At 49.3% G+C, this 14,382-nt stretch overlaps 3 protein-coding genes across 3 annotated transcripts; 1 reads left to right on the top strand and 2 right to left on the bottom strand.

Annotated features, from left to right (window-relative positions):
* Positions 1-3: 3 nt before the first annotated feature.
* Positions 4-2,201, bottom strand: Asppvi_010924 (putative C6 transcription factor; the record flags this gene model as incomplete). The annotated part of the gene is made up of 2 exons (XM_043306760.1): positions 4-785; positions 830-2,201. 2 exons carry the CDS (start codon positions 2,199-2,201, stop codon positions 4-6), a joined length of 2,154 nt encoding a protein of 717 aa, XP_043162695.1.
* A 1,043-nt stretch (positions 2,202-3,244) lies between these two features.
* Positions 3,245-3,982, top strand: Asppvi_010923 (lysozyme; the record flags this gene model as incomplete). Its single annotated transcript, XM_043306759.1, has 2 exons — positions 3,245-3,397; positions 3,452-3,982. 2 exons carry the CDS (start codon positions 3,245-3,247, stop codon positions 3,980-3,982), a joined length of 684 nt encoding a protein of 227 aa, XP_043162694.1.
* A 7,563-nt stretch (positions 3,983-11,545) lies between these two features.
* On the bottom strand, positions 11,546-14,035 carry Asppvi_010922 (HET domain protein; the record flags this gene model as incomplete). The annotated part of the gene is made up of 1 exon (XM_043306758.1): positions 11,546-14,035. One exon carries the CDS (start codon positions 14,033-14,035, stop codon positions 11,546-11,548), a length of 2,490 nt encoding a protein of 829 aa, XP_043162693.1.
* Between the last annotated feature and the right edge of the window lie 347 nt (positions 14,036-14,382).

The following is a 14,382-nucleotide window of genomic DNA, read 5'->3' as shown; positions in this document are numbered from 1 at the left end:
AGACTATAGGGTATAATATGTCGCCATCTCCTCCTGAAACCAATCATAGGAGTAAAACAGTTGCTCTGCCAATTGAGGGTCAATCTGCCGGGGTATCCCATCAACCAGCAACACATCATCCAGCATCGGCGCCAGTGGCACCGGCGGCGGTGGGATGGCTGGCAGCGAAGACGGTGGGGTAGGGGGAGGAGGTGGCTGTGGTTGGGGATAGGGTGTTTCCTGCTGCGGGTGTTGCTGCCTGTGTTGCTGCTGATATGGCATTTGGCTGAAAATCATCGAGCTTTGACACCGAAAAGTCTCCGCGAGTCTTTCCACTCCCGGCCGTCGTTTACCAAACTCCTCCAGCAGCACAATCACCGCTTGGATGGCCCGGCGCATCATCTGCTCATCCGGCTGCCACAAGGGCGGTCGTCCATCGCGAAAGGCTCGTGAATTTTGTTCTAAACACCAGAGAATGGTGATTCCAGCGAAATATGTCTGGCTCAGCGTGAGCCAGATCCACTTGATCTTGCCCACCGAATAGCTGTCCCAGTACGATCGAATGACCTGAATGCTGGAGTCGCCACAGCTAACAATGCTAATGGCGTCAGGGGTGGGATTCCTCGGACTGGGCCGGTACATCAAAAGTAGAGTAGTGTAGTAGAGATAATCGTAGTAGCTGGTCGAGTACAATAGTGCAGGCGGATACACAGGCGCGGCCGTCCGCCAGTCATCAAGCTCTTGCCGGAATTGTACCAGCATCATCGAAACTTCTTGAGGATCAGGAGGCGGTTGATTGTTGTATACTACTTTGTTAGCCAGAACAATAAACCGCCATGAAAGAACTCACAGTAACGATAGATCCGGGAGAACAGGCGGCGCAGCTTAACCACCTGAACCGGAATGGTCATGGTACTGCCTCCTGGCACTTCTGTCCAGTCATCGTTAAACTCCCGGGGCAAACCCACGCTGATATCCTCATCAGCGATCCCCAACGGTCGCCCCAGTGTTGATGCAATCAACCGGTCGAGATTATACAGACTCCAGAACGCCCGCTTGGCCATTTCCTCCTCCATCAGACTAGCAGAGGACCGCATCTTGTGAAGACCAAGACTAGTTGCCAGTCGCATGGCCGTCCCCAGAACATGCCACACGCTGGGGCCGGTGGTCGCAAACATTGTATATAGCGCCAGGCTCAGCAATGCCCGCACTGCGGCCAGGTCCTCGTTCTGCAAGGCCAGCGAGAGTGTCTGCTGACTAGCGCGATAGAACTCGCTGATCTGCGCGTCGTCCGCCGATCCGATCAACAGCGCAATTGCTATCGTGATATGGTAGGAGTAGTGATCTTCCGGAGTCGGTACTCCGCCCGCGTAGATGTGTCGTAGAAGCGCCATAAAGTCCGGTCGCGACAAGAAAGGATACTGGTAACCCATGCTGTCAAAGTAATTGCTTGCTATTCGCTCCGCCTCTTCCAAGGACGGTAAACGGACGACGCGCGGGGCCGACACTGTCGGGCGTGCGACCGACGGCCGACGGTGCTCAAGCTGGTCGCGAAAAATCTCCCCTACATTGGGCAACTCCGTTCCAAACCCCGACGTTTCCGATGCTGGCGGACCGGTCGAGGACCCTCGCCCGCTACCGGCAGGACTTGACGTCGTAGCACTGCCCGCACCGATGGAGTGTCGAGTGCTATATTTGGCCATTATGGCGGGCACCTGGTACCACCAATCCGGATCGCCTTCCCCATCCACATTGCTCCCCGTTGGTAGCTCGGCCACCGATAGCCCTGTCTTCCGTCGGAGGACATCTTCTAACCATTCTACTCGTTTCTGAAGATTCTCAAGCTGGTCGCGAGGGACGGAGGCGCTGGCGATCTGCGGGCCAGGTGGTGGAACAGTACATCGGACACCGGCGCGAGTACACGCAGAACAATTGGGATATCGGAAATCGCATTTTTTCTTGCGTTTGCGACAAAAATCACACGCGGTGGAGACGCGTTTGGGGCGGGTGCCGTGAGAAGGCTGCAGCGGGGAAGCGACACTGGCGGCGGAGTTGGGCGACGGAAAAAGAGGAGGCACGGATCGAGGCTGCAACTGTGACTGTGACTGGGACGAAGAAGAAGACGAACGGAGAGGAGGAAGCGGAGTAACGACGGACTCGAGACGGAATTTGCCCAACTGATCGCGAAACTCCTTGTCCCTGGCGATCGAGCCGTTGGCCATTGTGGATTGCGGTCAGTGTCGAAAGGCGGAGATCACGCTCGGACGAGAAGCCATAGCGATCAGACGCCAAGGAAGATGGTGAAAGTTTAGTGGTCAATCATAAGCGATGGTGAGAAATATTCATGTATTGACGTATTTAGAATGAAAAATGTGGTTTGAAGGAGAGATGTTGTTGGCTGGAAGAGGAAATGGAAATGTTGCAGTGGATACGGAGTAATCGGCGATAGAGTTGGAACCGAGACTAGGAATGCTGGAAGAAGCAAATACTGCCACTTAGAGAAACATAGGTGTTACACCGACCTAACGACTACTTGCATTCATTGGGTGTATTTTTTTCCCTAATGAGAATAGATTTCATTGCCCAGGTGTAGAGAACTGATTTGGTTGAATTTGTCCCTCATGAATGCGATTCCTCTACATTCAGATTATCAATATATTCTCCACCATCTTCTCCATCAATGATCCGATTCAGGAACGAAGCAAATCCACAGCCAAGACGGCGCCCATTTCTTGTCCTGAGCAGTTACAAGGGTCTGTCTCTGATCTGAACTAGTCAATCCATCAATTATTCAGGCTAATCTGCCGTCCATCTGCCGTTCGATCGGCCCGCTCTATCGCTCGTCACTTTGTCCGGCCCTCGAGGTTCGACTCCTCCCTAGAGGAGTACCTTTAAGCGAGAAGTTGCAAATCAGGTTCTTTCAACTCTGCACGATGAGACCTCGTCTCCCCTGACTAGTTGGGGGCCGACGGGCTCCATCAACCGATGCGGAGTTGTCCCTCGTATTCATCCGACGATCTTCTTACTTTCGGGGTGAGATCCAACAAATCGCGAACAATGCCGCTATCGATGCAGGAGATTATCAAGGTAGTATTCCTGGGGTCTATTTTGGGGTGATCGACATCGTATTCGCCCTTGCATGCGACAATACGGGCGTGGAAGACGACGAGCAGAATATTCGGCATATCGCCGAGAAGATAAATAGGAGTCTTTGTCCGGCAGACCAAGTCTGTTCTGATCGCTTTCTCAGACATAATCAATCAATATGATGCTCGATCTGAAGCAGATTGCGGCCGTCCTCCTGGCTTCGGCCTCTGTGGCCCAGGCCGCCGTTCAAGGCTTCGATATCTCCCACTACCAAGCCAACGTCAACTTTGCGGCGGCATATAACTCTGGTGCTCGCTTCGTCATGATCAAGGTGCGTTTCTTATATGCTCACTTCTATACGGATACGGGGTCCTGACCGTTCTAGGCCACCGAAAGCACCACCTACACCGATCCTTCTTTCTCCAGCCACTACACCGGTGCCACCAAAGCTGGTTTCATTCGCGGTGGCTACCACTTTGCCGTCCCTAATCACAGCAGCGGCGCCGATCAGGCCAAGTACTTCCTTGCTCACGGTGGAGGCTGGTCAAACGACGGCATCACCCTTCCCGGTATGCTGGACATCGAGTACAACCCCTATGGCACCGAATGTTACGGACTTAGCGCCTCTCAGATGGTCTCTTGGATTTCCGATTTTGTCAACACCTACAAGAGCAGCACCGGTCGTTATCCGATGATCTATACCACCAATGACTGGTGGAACACCTGCACGGGCAACAGCAAATCTTTTACTGAGTGTCCCCTGGTGCTGGCTAGGTACTCCAGCTCTGTGGGCACCATTCCGGGCGGATGGCCGTACCAGTCGTTCTGGCAGAACTCGGACAGCTATACCTATGGTGGGGACTCGGATATTTGGAACGGCAGCTGGGATAATCTCAAGACGTTTGCAAAAATATGATGAAGTATGCCTCAGCATGCTGACGATTACTGTGATCTGATCACGAACTGCACATTGTGAGGATAGTCCCTGGTCGTTTAATCGTTTGATGGCAACATTTTATTGCGTTAGCTAGTATAGCCAAGCTGAATATGATACGTGAATGAACACTCTTTTGGTCAAGGCAGACCCTCCATGAACATAGGCAGTCTGTGAATGAAATATGGCATTGTCTATGATAGCTACGTCACTCATGCCTATCTCATTCACCGTCAGCCTACTCTAAGAATTGCTGAGGTACGTATAGTGCTCCATCTCTGCCTCTTTTCCCTCCTTGGCTCCTTGCATTCTCTCCATGCATCTTCTTGACTCTTCGAAGAGGGATATCTCGGGTTTGTTCTTCGGTCGAGAACCATACAGGCGCACTCTTGGGAGATCTGTTCCAATGCAGCCTAGACACATGCTCATCATCCCTGAGAGTGATCAAGCTGGTGACCATACCGGATGTGTCAGAGTAAGGAAGAGAAGCCCACTAAAAACATCTGTCTGGCTAATGAAAAGCTCGCAGTCATGCGGCTGTTGCTTCCAGGTGTGAACTTGTGCCTGCTCTCGGCGGTCCCCAGGAGAAATTCTAAACATACAGATGTTGAAATGACAGCGTGTCGTCCTGTTCATTGTCGCTTCCTGGCAATACGACCTTACCAGCTTATGTTGGTTGGGTCCTTCCTCTTTCGTCAACCTCATGAAGAACATCTCTGTTTATGCTTCGGATGTCAGATTTCTGGACTCTAAAGCTCCCTTTGACATTCGTCGGTCCCATACGTCTTTTCCGACATTTATACCCTGGTAGATCTCTACTGTCTTTAAGATGCGAGACCCAGGCGTGGACTTTTTAAGAAACTCGTCGATACCATACAATAATACGACATATATAGGTACCAGTAAGTCCATCTAATTCATCTTTTTTCCATCTTTTTTCTTTCCTCTTCTTCTTTTTTTTGTCCCCTCTCTCTTTCGTTTAAAGATGGTTCAAAAGACCATAAGCAAAGGAAAGAATGTCGCCGGGGGTCGGTCTCGCACCAATTGAGGTGGAAAAGAGGGAGTTGGCTCCAACCAACTGTCTATTATCGATGCCTTAAAAAGGCAGAGTGACCCTGCTTATCAAGGATCATCTCAACTTCCTGACGTCGGCTGGAATCAATCATTCCCACATTTACGGAGTGATAAAAATCTATGGCTGAAAGGCAATGCGTCTGTCCTAGTAATACTGCTTAAATGGTCCGCATTATCATACAGCAGAATCAAAGGCATTGCAGAAATTTGGCGTCGAGATACTACTGGCAACCTTTTTTCGACCACTACGGTAATCATCTACTTACGTCTACGACGCGAGTCTTAACCTGAAGCTGACATTCATTAGGCTATCTTCCCAGCGCCGGCACCTTTGCCTCAGAATGAGTTAATATAATTCATAAAAGGGGAGTTATTCAGGTCAGCGCTGTTACTGGGTCAAGCATCAGGTACTGTACTTGACCTGAATATTATTGAACTCCAGGACTTTGCGTCTGAAGTGATTGGGGCTATGGGAATGCAACCTGCATTACTTTCCTACACTTCATTACGTTCACATCGTTGCTTCTCCTAACTTCATCATGATTACTCCCTTCAAGACCACCCTCACCTGGCACCAAAACCATGTCAGCCAGAGTGTTGTACAGGCCTCTCCGACTACAAATCCGAATCAGCCTGACAAATCTACCTGTCAGTAGCCCTCGCTTAAGGGCATCAGCGACATTGGAACGCCAAACACCGCTTTTTCGACTACGCAAGTTCGCGGAGTTAGAGATATTTTTATCTAGCTCAATGTCGACCTCAATGAATCCAAGCAGGTACTTTTTACCTCGCACAAGCGACGAAAGTCGGCTTTGCTCCAAATTCCATTCACTCAAATAAGATTACGCTTAAGCGTAGAGTTATTGTCTTCTCGGGAGTACACCACCTAAATACAAGCAAAACAGAAGTATCGACGGATCATCTGTGATACAGGACGTTCATCGACTTGCGTTCGATACAGTCGAACACGGAAAACCATACCTGATTTGCAAACTCAGCTATTCAAGTGACACGGTGAGCGTCACCGAGTTCGAGGAATTCAAGAGATACCACTGTATTTCACACGAGACACAACAACTGCAGCCGCGTTGCTCAAGTATCACTTTGTCTAGAGTGCATCCACCACAATCTGAGACAATGATGATCGGACCTAATGGAGGCTTCTCAATTACCGGATGACCAACATTCCTTGACCCTTTTGAAATCGAAAAGCCGTCTATAAAGGGTGGGATATTACCAGACAATGTGCCTAGAATTTGTTACTTTCAGTGAAATGTACGATAATATGCCTAATCACAACTATTATTCAATAGTGTGCTTTATTCAATAGTGTGCGTGTACAGACTCTTCAATGCAGTTTATCTTATGTGAAACACAGATGCAATCTGCTAAAGTACAGCAACCAACTTAGTAAGTTTGATCAGCGATTCATGGCAAACCCGGCACGAGAGGATCCAATGCCTGGCCCCATGACCTTGAGCCTAGGAAGCAACCGTGTGTCTTACTGCAAACGAGCGGAATGCATAGCATTGTTTCCATGCACCGACAGGTCGAGACATACGGCATCCTTTCAGCCATTGGATGCACTGGTCCGTTTCTTCGGTCCATCTTTGGCGATTAGACCAGGGTTATGAGGAAGCGATGACGACGGCCTCGCCAGATACCAGGAAGGTACTTATGTTACTAGTCAAATGGCGTACATGAAACTAGTTTCAGACAGTCTAGATTCAGTTATCTAAAATGCCTGTTTACAGAGAATTTCCATTTCTGGTAACGTGCTCTGGATAATACATCGGAGTAGGAGGATACTATATTGCTTGCGGGCATGCGCCTATCACTAGGCCCGGAATCATGCCTGGGGCAATAGACCCGGCAAAACCCTTGCAGATTTAATAGTCCAATTGGTTTGATTGCGTATATGAGTCAATCGGTCATCAGGCTTTGAAGGCTATAGCAAGTCCGATACTTTCCCAAACGGGGTTTGCAGACTTTGTTTGTACTGTTCTATCTGGCTTAGGTTTGTGTAACGCCCTCAAGGCATATTACTTGGCGGCGATTATATTTACTGGGTTGTCGAGATCAACCGGGCAATAGTATTCTATTTTCAAGTATGGAATAGCTGATAGGAGACTTGAATTTAACGAAACTCATAAACTATAAAATGAGGGAAAATCCTGGGAACTAGGAATGGATTCTTCAGTTACTGTTCATCTTGTCCAAGGAAGAGGCAATCCCATAGGCTCTGCTAGTACGGACATATGCATCCTGTTCGTCGGGATCCCGAAATTCCATACTGCGAATCCTCGCTATACGGACAAACGCCAAATATCTACTCAAGCGGACGGAGCTACTCTGCAGAAGGACGGGTAGTCATTGAATAGGCGTTCGTATCATTGACCGGGACTTGTATGACGCCGCGGTGGCTACAAGCTGGCTAATTGTAGTGACGACGGCTGTCGGCATCTATGTCTGCTCAGGTGTTTGCAGTAGAACTGACCCGGGGAGTTCTCTTTTGCGTTTGCGGCTTTCGACAGGAAATCCGCCGGACACATTACGAATGCTTCTTGCCTTTAGAACTAAGCATCAGAGCCGTTATAGCTAAATAATCAAGTGGAGATTCGAATGAGACATAGCACAGTTGACTCGTGTTCGGCAGGCTACCTGGGTTTGTGGGTAGAGGATGCACTTATTATGTCCACTAAGGAGCCTTACCAAATTGAGAACAGGATTACGGTAGTATATTGGTACTCAAACACTCGTCAAACAGATCCCTCTGGCGCAAGCTGGATAGAGGTGGTGGAACTAAGGCAAACAAGGTTGATCAAGGGAACGTGAATCAATGGCTATTGGCCTCATTCCGTGAATCAATCGATGAGGGTCGTCACTGAATGGGATGGTACACAGATTCCACGGCGCCCGTGACGGGTCTCGCGTATTACCTGCCTACTACCTAGTGATTTATACTCACTCGGCGTCCTTCTGCGTCTTCTCATCTTCTCATCTGCTCTTCCCCTCTCGCTCACCTCTCTATCAAGAAACCCTCATGATATCAAACATGTCTCTGTTCTTGGATGGGCACGGACATTTCAAATCCGCATCTTTTATCCTTGTTGTCAAAGTGATCCGCTCCATACAAGGAAGTACTGAAGCCAAAGGGAAGAACTTCCGGAGAGATTGTGGTCTTGATCACCTTCCTCTTTGCCTTTGGCGAGAGACATGTCAATCAGTCACCATTTGTCACTCTGTTCCATCAAACCTTGCACTTCCATCAAGTCACTGTTCCTGAACCATTCTCCATCGCGGGCGTGGAACTCTCGGTTATGTGGTCATTACGTGAACCGGCTGTCGAAGGTTCTTTGTCCGATCTGTGTACGCTCCGTGAAATTCTAGTCAGCCTCACCATGTCTGGAGGAACACGTAGGCAAGTGCTCGTATGCTGATTTCTCCTGCTAATATGTTGCGCTGGACGGACAAAGTCGCTGATATTAGTCATTTATCAGGATATGCGAAACTCCTCATTGGCAAGCTAGAACCCCCGGCTCTCGACATCCTCGGGTAGCTGATCTTCCAAGCCGCCAGCCTTTCTGTGCATCGGCCATCGTTGTTGCGCTTCGTCAAAGTGAAAGGGTTTTACCATAAGCTCAGAGAAGCAGCGAAATGCCGAAATGCCGAAATGAAGTAGATAGTACCGTTCGTGGGGCTTGTGGTTTGCTAACCTATCAATAATCAAGCCGCATTCTACAATGAAAGCGGATGGCAGGCGAAATCGTCTCCACGCCAACTTTCACATTGCAGTCATTGTTGCGGTCGAACCAAGGCCTAATCCACGTGAGTCGTTTCTGTTGCTGCCGAGACTGCTGTCCGACTTGCTCAATGACTGAGCAACGTACAGATTGCAGAATATATGAAGCTGTGAGAGAAGTCGAAGGGCATCGGGTGTCGATTGATGCTCATCGAGGGGGTTATGTCGCGCTTGTGATGGCTTGTGCTTTTTACTGTACGGCCTCCCTCAAGAGTGATTCAATCAGCTCATACGGAAATGTCAACGAATGTCGGAAATATAAAGCCCCTTCCCAGTCTGGTTAGACTGGCAGTCCTGGACCCAGTGAAATTGACCAATCTTCTCATTCTCTACTACCGTGAGATACATCCTTCCATTTCGACAAGCAGGGAGAGCTAACGAACTCAGCTCGATACGCTTTACTTGAGCGCGTTCGCGCGGCGTCGGTCAGTTATTACGGCAACGAATCGACAATTGAAGGATGGTGCTTCTCTTCCCGAGCTGAAGAACTCCTTTCCAACGGGCTTAGAGGAAATCTAGGTACCAAATCCGAGGATCCTGAGGAAGGGTGAGGCGATTGCTGAGGACCCCTGAAGGGGAGGATCATGTTTGTTGTGCATGTCCACTCCTTCGATCCAGATACGGCCGTTCTGTGCGAGAATATCAAAATAATTGGATGACGAACGTCATCATATGGTCTTCTTCAATACTTCTCCGGCTCAGAATCCCGGGCAGACACTTATCCGCGGCTATTCACATGTATAAGAGGGATGAGCAGCCTGATGACTTTGCAAGAGTCAAGCTTATGTTACATCATCCATTCCGGGGCATTGAGGACCTTCAAACCATAGATTATGATGATTTTGAATCGTTCGAGGATGCCTGACAGTACTGCCAGCATTCCCATCTACACCCACATGATGCGTACGGTGACAAGATTGAGCTGGAAGGCGATGAGTTTGAAGATCTTGATAATCCAGAAGGCGAACCTGATGTTGCTCAGTCCTGGGAGGCTCTAGCCCGAGTGACAAAAGATGCCATGGGATAATTGGCAACGCCCGGCGAGTCGAAAGTCTCGCTCAAACATAGCGACTGCACAGATGACTATCGATTAAATGGCATCCGCCCCTCTGTACGGCGTACCCTATTGGGCAATTCCCTTAATGCCAGACACACTAATGACAGGATGAATACCGAAATTGCCCACTGGCATTGGCCCGGCTCAGCCAGCAATTTAACCTCTTCAGATGAATTCCTATCGTTGTAGGTGAACCAGACCGTACAAGGTGCCTGCTTGAGCTTTCTCTATTATCTCTAACATCAGAGATTAACATTTGAAGTTCTTCTAGGAATAAACTATCCTCAATCGTGGTGACCAACGAGTGCAGCTTGACAATGTTCCCTGCAACTTCGTGGTGCACTTGCCCACCACTATAGATCGACGATCTGACTGAAACTCAGCAGCAGATACTGGACCCTTGGCCTCTCTCCGGACAAGGCCCCGAGTTTCTTCTGGCCAAACGTGTTTGGGCTGATATGTCTCCATTTTGAGTCATCAACCATTGAAACGAAGTAGAGAGAAACGCAAGGTTTGGGGCCGGCAAGGCTCCTTATAATGGCCGTCCTCTTGAGTTGATTTTCTGATGACTTTCCCGCAAGGCCGCCTCATGTGAGATTTGACATAAAAGCTCGCATGACACGTCGACGACCAGCTCTTCGGTAGAGGTTTAACGGCAGTCCTTCAATAAATATTCAGTCCATTCACAATGCGAGTTACTTCAGACACTGAACAACACCGTTCGAGAAAGTTGCCTGAAAATTAAACATCGATGCTGAGTGGGACGAATACGAATGGGACGGCTTTGTGCGTCGCCGGGTGACGGAGCGTCCAAAGTTCAGAGTCGAGGCATGGTGCCTGAGAACGAAAATGTCCAAATGGCAGACATATGGCTTTGCCAGCCGATAGCGGGCTCACGACGATTTGTGCACATTTGTATCGCGCTTCCTTGACCACACACTTGCCAATAAAGGACTTTACATGGGTATGATTGGACTGGAGCACAGGTTTCTTTATGCGTCTTTCACTTTACATCTAGTGCATATCATGTCGTACCCTGGGCCGCGCTGCACATTGGACAAAGGTAACTAAGGATCATCCTGTGCGGAGAAAGTAGAAAGAACAAACATTAAAAAGAAACAGAAAGAATAAAACGCGTCGTTCATTTTACTACCTCTCTCCGGGTCCAAAAAGATCAAGAGGCTGACGCCAGATGCGACGTATGGTTAGGTGAAGGTTACAAAGGTTAAGATACCGACCTCCTATTTTTATTAGATATATTTTAGTTTATATGATTGACTAGCAGTCTAGTAGAAGATGAGACTTAATAATTGACCGTACAGTCTGTTCTCTATATAACAAGGATCACCAGATTACATATGTTCTATCATAGGTACAGGGGTGAGGGTAGAGAATGATGAGATGGTTGGATTCTGTATCTCGGAAGCCTACCTTATTGTGCGGTGCAATATATACAGACACCAGGGTCCAAGCCCATCTGACAGGAAAATTGACGAAGCAAGTCCATGGTCTGGGTGAGATTGTGTGCGTCTATTCATGTGCCGGGCTCCAGACAATGTGATTAATCAGAGTATCCAGTAGACGCAGTACTGTGGAAAGATGCATCATTGTTCTAAACTATTAGCAGCTCCTTGAGTTGAAATTCAGGCAGCTGGAACTTGGTATCCCACTCATGCACAAACTGCCACTCCCACTCATCACCATCATTCGAGGCCACAACAACAACCAATGTGCCCTTAGCTTCCCCCTGATACGGGAACGGCTTGGGAGGAATCGCAGCTCCAGAACTCAATCGCTCTCGAAGGGCGGGCAGCAAAAGAGCAACCCAGCGATACCGTTTAAGGAGCGGTGCAATCACGGATCGAAGGTTGAGAAGACTCCTCAGATCCATCTTTGAGTTTGCACCTTCGTTGTAGATCTTATAGTAAGCATCAAAACGGGACTTGGCCTCATAAGTATACAACGAGTACCAGATCGGAAGAGCTTTAGCACGGCGGATCGGGCACATAAGCCATTCCGCTTTGAAGCCTTCTGCAAGGATTCGACCGGCTACGCTGTTCTGACCATCAAAGGCGGGATATTGCTTCCCATCGGGTGTGCCGGCCGTCGGGGGCAGGAGATTTGGGCGTGATGGCGCCCAGCTTAACCCACGGCCCTTGAGCCGCGGGGCACTAGACACGAGAAAGCCGGTTGCTAGTGGTTGTCCCACTGTTAACTTCCAAAAATCCACGGCCGTCTTTACTACCTTGTTCGAGCTGCAGACCAGATTCCAGATCATGATCACGTCTCGGTCCTTGGTGGCATGTCTGTGGTTCAAGAGGCAAGTGGCTTGCTCTGTCGTGACGGCTTCTTGCTCCATGAACTTGTAATGCTGATTTTGGGTAGGGGTGTAGTGTTGAATGGCTAAGCATGGCGATACAAATGCGAGACTACTTTGTGATAAGACGTCGGAGAGAACGTCCACCAGGGAGACAACATGATTGTTTTTGCACAGTATGTGAAGCTTCAATCGCCCTCGCATTCCTTCGAGAAGGGTCCATGCACGAACATTCCAGTCGCAAACAACGATTGTTGCTAATATGGCCTCCTTCGCCTGTAGAGTCGGTGGATTGATATCAATCTCCATGAGGTCTCTATCGACAAGCAAAGTAACCTTGCTATTGATGAAGTTGCTATTTATCTGGGCGATCGCCTCGTCTCGGAGCTTGTCATCCGTTGGAATACAAGGCGTGTCCATCCAGTAAGACGTGCATCCAAAGGATCGAGCCAGTGCGGTATATCTCCGGTGGAGGCATATGTTGAACCCAGTCTCAGGTCGGCCCCCTTGCCCGTGACTCCATACATGAGATATAGCCATAGTCTGATTAGATATGGGACGATATCGAATGGATTTCTCATCAGTCTCCTCCAGACAGACTGCCCTCGCCCCGTTGATGCTCCTGTAAGACTGCTCATCCCAGATTAAGAAACTGCAAGCGGAACCAGGACACTCGAAATCGTGAGCAGATTGAATCTGGACACCCTCGGACTCGAATCTCTGGCAGTTTCCCGGCGCTTTGCCGTCACACAACCTTGACCTACCACCTCCAGCAGCAAGATTACAGCGGGGCGCACGGTCGCCAAAGTGAAGTTCGTAGATCTCAAAGAGTCTCCTGAAATCCTGAGTCACCGAGCTGAGATCGGACCGAAGCAGCTCAAACGCCCATTTGCACATATATCTCGGTCTCGAACGCGCAACGATCTCTCGCCCCGGCATCACCGAAGGAATCTCTCTGGATATAAGATGATTGTGTCTTTCAAACGAGTAGCCCAGTTTCAGCTGTCTTGTGGCGTCGTACCAAAGCTGTAACATCACGGTCTGATGCCATGCTGCCCACAGAAAAGCCTGCACGACGAACCAAGCTTGTGCATCAGCCTTAGTTGTTGAACGTCGGCAAAAGTCTGTTACGGCGTCAAGAAAGCTGACTATGGTATCTGAATAGGCGCTGGTAAGTGTGAAGGCCCCGCTCCGTTCCATCACTAAATACAAAGCAATGCGGACGACGTTCGTACTTGGTCTGGAAAGAACCCGAAGATTTGTCCACATATATCTACTCTGAGACTCCTCAGGCTGACCCGTAACGGTAGGGTATGCGCGAAAGTACTCGACTGGCCATGCACTGTCCAGGTCTGACTGAGCGCCCTTGCTTTCATACTGAAACTGCAGTTCAGGGGGCTGTGGGGGCAGACGGGCCAGCAAGGCACACGTTTTGCCTACAATATCATCCTTCGTTAGATCTCTTTTGTCGACCAGGAAGTTGCAGGTAACCAGTGTTGAAAACATGGCATCGAGCCGCTCAAGGTGTGACCCTAGGTCCCCATTTTTTGGATCCAGGAGAGCAAATGCATCCCGACACCACTGCTCAATCCGTGCCTTTTTCTGTGCCATGCTGATCAACTCATAGTTCCCAGCCTCGCCTGTCTCGCCAAACTGCATGAACCTGAGCTCGATGGGAAGCAATCCAGACCCCGTTTCAGCTGGATGGTAGGTATTCTGGTCGAGAATAGCAGAGACCTGGGTCCTGCTCAGAGCCCAGTGGGGCTGGACAGCTAACTCTGCCATGTTATGTTTCAGAGGCTTTTTCCTTTTCGTTTGCTCTCCGCGTCCCACACAAGCTAAACTGACAAACTGCGAAGCAGCGCGTAGATTCCGTAGTGGTCGGCACGAGTGACAATGTTCGTATACATTTGCGAGTCGACGTGGGTAGGTAAGCTGTAAGCAGAGGGGCCGTGTAGCTGCTTTAAGTCACGGACTTAAGGGTTAGTAAATTTAGAGCGAACAGTTAATACCCAAATTTTGTTGGCGTCCAGGTAGTGGCCTATTATTTTCGTTAACTCAGCTGACGGCGGTCCAGCTGAACAACCACTATCCTCGGCCAATGAACATTGTTCACTTAGCTCATGCAACAA

Source organism: Aspergillus pseudoviridinutans (genome assembly GCF_018340605.1).
Source record: "Aspergillus pseudoviridinutans IFM 55266 DNA, scaffold_9, whole genome shotgun sequence".
In the NCBI taxonomy this organism is placed as follows: Eukaryota; Fungi; Ascomycota; class Eurotiomycetes; order Eurotiales; family Aspergillaceae; genus Aspergillus; species Aspergillus pseudoviridinutans.
This window is presented reverse-complemented; position numbering and strand designations above follow the sequence as displayed.